General features: G+C 62.3%; 2 protein-coding genes across 2 annotated transcripts in view; one reads left to right on the top strand and one right to left on the bottom strand.

Annotated features, from left to right (window-relative positions):
- LRRC46 (leucine rich repeat containing 46) overlaps window positions 1-1,853 on the bottom strand; it is a 2,658-nt gene extending 805 nt beyond the window's left edge. The window contains exons 1-6 of the mRNA XM_029959048.1: window positions 1,768-1,853; window positions 1,611-1,671; window positions 1,417-1,525; window positions 884-930; window positions 644-753; window positions 343-416 (exon numbers count right to left, since the gene is read on the bottom strand). Coding sequence (XP_029814908.1) covers window positions 343-416; window positions 644-753; window positions 884-930; window positions 1,417-1,525; window positions 1,611-1,671; window positions 1,768-1,801 — 435 coding nt within the window. The 5' untranslated portion in view covers window positions 1,802-1,853. The remainder of the gene's footprint in view (window positions 1-342; window positions 417-643; window positions 754-883; window positions 931-1,416; window positions 1,526-1,610; window positions 1,672-1,767) is intronic.
- Window positions 1,854-2,499: 646 nt separating this feature from the next.
- The window catches only part of MRPL10 (mitochondrial ribosomal protein L10), a 3,141-nt gene continuing 2,687 nt past the window's right edge, over window positions 2,500-2,953 (top strand). Inside the window, exon 1 of the mRNA XM_029959049.1 lies at window positions 2,500-2,536. Coding sequence (XP_029814909.1) covers window positions 2,500-2,536 — 37 coding nt within the window. The remainder of the gene's footprint in view (window positions 2,537-2,953) is intronic.

The raw sequence follows: 2,953 nt of genomic DNA on the forward strand, positions 1-2,953 counted from the left end.
GGGCAGGGACACCTTCCACTGTCCCAGGTTGCTCCAAGCCCTGTCCCACCTGGCCTTGGGCACTTCCAGGGATCCAGGGGCAGCCACAGCTTCTCTGGGAAATCCATCCCAGCCCCTCACAGGGAAGAATTCCTTCCCAATATCCCATCTACCCCTCTGGCAGTGGGAAGCCATTCCCCTTGTCCCGTCACTCCAGGCCCTTTTCCAAAGTCTCTGTCCATCTTTAGGCACTGGGAGGCCACAATTAGCTCACCCCGAAGCTTCTCCTGGTTTGGGGGGGCTGTACCCTGCTGAGAGGCTCCCCTGGTTTTTGGGAGGGGCTTGTTCTCCTCTCCCCCTGACCCACCTGTATCCCTGCTGCCGGGTGCACTCGTTTCCCGTTAAATCCAGGATTTGGAGGCTCCGGGGCAGCTCCTCTGCCAGGACAAAAGGAAGCACAAAGGTGCTGAGGTGGGACCTGAGCCCCCCACCCCTGCCCAGCCAAATTCCTGCTCCCCCAAACTCCCCCAGCTCTTCACTCACTCCCAAGGCGACTCCTAGAGCAGCCCTGACACCCCAGAGCTGGGAAAACTGAGGCAGGGAAGGTGGGAATGGATATTCCACACACACACTGGCAGCCCCAGCATCCCTTCCTGCTTCCCACCTGTGTCCAGCACCTGGATGAGGTTGTGGGACAGGTCCAGGGCACAGAGGTGAGGCAGGGCCTGCAGGTTCTCCACCCTCTGGATGCGGTTTCCAGCCAGGCAGAGGAACCTGGAGAGCACAGGGAGGGTGAGGGGGGGATGTCACAGCTCCCAGGGGCTGGAATTTGAGCCCCCTCCCTGGCCAAGGGAAGGTGGGAGCCCATGGAAAGCCATTTCCCTGGAAGCAGGAGCTGCCGTACCTCAGGTTGGGAAAACAGCCCAAATTCTCGATCCTCTCGATTTTGTTCTGGAAAATAAAGATAGAAAACGGAAAATAAAGTAGAAAATAGAAAATTAAATGTAACAACGCGTTTTTCCCGCGGCATGAAAAATTTGGGGATTTTGGGGGCGTCCTGGGATCAGGGGTGGAATGTCCCCTCATGGAGAGGGAATTGCAGGGGTGAGGACATGGAGAGACCCCAAAATTCAGGAGGACCCTGAGGCTCCTCATGTGGGGTTTGGAAACACCAGGCGGCTGATCCCAGACCCTCACTGGAATTCCAGTGGGACTGGTATCAGATGGGAGGGAAACTCTTTTTCCTCCAGGTTTGGGGGGCTCAGAGACCTCTGGGGTGGGGGCTGTGGGGGGTGGTCACTGGGACCAGATCCCGGATGGAGGGAGACTATTTTCCCTCCCCTCTGGATGCTGGGGAGGGGAGACAGGAGCAGATCTGGGGGGGTTTGTGTCCCCCCCAGGCCCAGGGGTGGTCTCAGCTGCCCCACAGCTCTGTACCTGCTGCAGGTAGAGGCTGTGGATCCCTCCCTGATCCCGGAGCTTCCCGATGCAGGAGATGTTCTCCCGGTCCAGGCGGATGGTGGAGGAGGGCAGCAGCTCCGTGGATCTGGAGGAAAAGGATGGAGGGGGGGGGTGTCTTTGGGGTGCCCAGAGCCCCCTCCCTGCCAGCCCAAGGTCTGTGGGGTCCTCACCTGCTCCTGGTGAGGACGAGGCTGTCGCTGAGGGTCACTCCTGGGGATGTCCCCTCACGGTCTGTGGGATCTCAGGGTGAGGGTCCAGGCTGGGGGGTGCAGCCCCCCCATCCCCTCCCTGCTGGGAGGAGCCCCCATCCCACAATGTCTCACTCACCCCCACAAAGGGTCTTCTCCTCCTGCTCAGACATGGCAGGGGGTGGCCTGGGGGGGTCCTTGTCCCCTCCTTGTGCCCTTGGGTGGGTGTCTGTGGGGGGGGCTGAAAGGGGAAGGGTCCGAGCGAAAGGGGGGCCAGAAACCTGCAGAATGGGAGGGGTCAGTGGGGACAGGAGTGTTGGGATGGTGGGGTGTCACAGCTGGGACCACCAGGTGGGTCAGAGGGTCCCTGTATCTAGGGGGCTGTGGAGTCACCGAAGTGGAGCTGGGGGATCACGAGGACCAGGACCCCCAGCCTGGGGATCTTAGAGACTCCTGGGGGGCTCCCCTGGTCCCATGGGGCTTTGGGGGCTCAGACTTGCGGCTCAGAGACCGCCGGGGTTGGGTCAGGGAGCTCTCTGGGCACTGATTGCCCAGGTTTGGGGGCTCAGAGACCCCCGGGGTTGGGTCAGGAAGCTCTCTGGGTGCTGGTTGCCCAGGTTTGGGGGCTCAGGGACCCCCGGGGTTGGGTCAGGGAGCTCTCTGGGCGCTGGTTGCCCAGGTTTGGGGGCTCAGGGACCCCCAAGGTTGGGTCAGGGAGCTCTCTGGGTGCTGGTTGCCCAGGTTTGGGGGCTCAGGGACCCCCGGCCCCGCGCAGGCCGCGCTGTGGCGATGCCGTTGCCATGGAGACGGGGCAGACAGGAAGTTGCGCGTCCTCCACCTTCCCACAAGGCCCTGCGCGGCCACGGCCAAGATGGCGGCGCTGAGCGGCGGGAAGGGATGGCTGCGAGGTGAGGGAATGGGAACGGTAAAGGGGATTGGGGCAGGGAAGGGGAATGGGAGTGGGAAAGGGAACGGGAATGGGGCAGGGAGCGGGAATGGGAACGGGAATGGGAAGGGGAATGGGGCAGGGAAGGGGAATGGGAACGGGAGCGGGGCCTTGGAATGGGAATGGCAATGAGGATGGAACGGGGCTGGGAATGGCAATGGGAATAGGGCAGGGAATGGGAACGGGAATGGGGCAGGAAACGAGGCAGGGACGGGGACCGGTAATGGAGCAGGGAACTAGAACGGGGCAGGGATCGGGATTGGGAATAGGGCAGAAAACTGAAATGGGACTGGGACAGGAAGAGGCACCGGGGAACAGGGACCTGGACCCGGGCGGGGACCAGGACCGGGGCAGAGATCGGGAACGGGGCCGGGAATGG

The sequence above is a fragment of the Manacus vitellinus genome, unplaced genomic scaffold (assembly GCF_001715985.3).
Source record: "Manacus vitellinus isolate BGI_N305 unplaced genomic scaffold, ASM171598v3 scaffold_192_pilon, whole genome shotgun sequence".
Taxonomy (NCBI): Eukaryota; Metazoa; Chordata; class Aves; order Passeriformes; family Pipridae; genus Manacus; species Manacus vitellinus.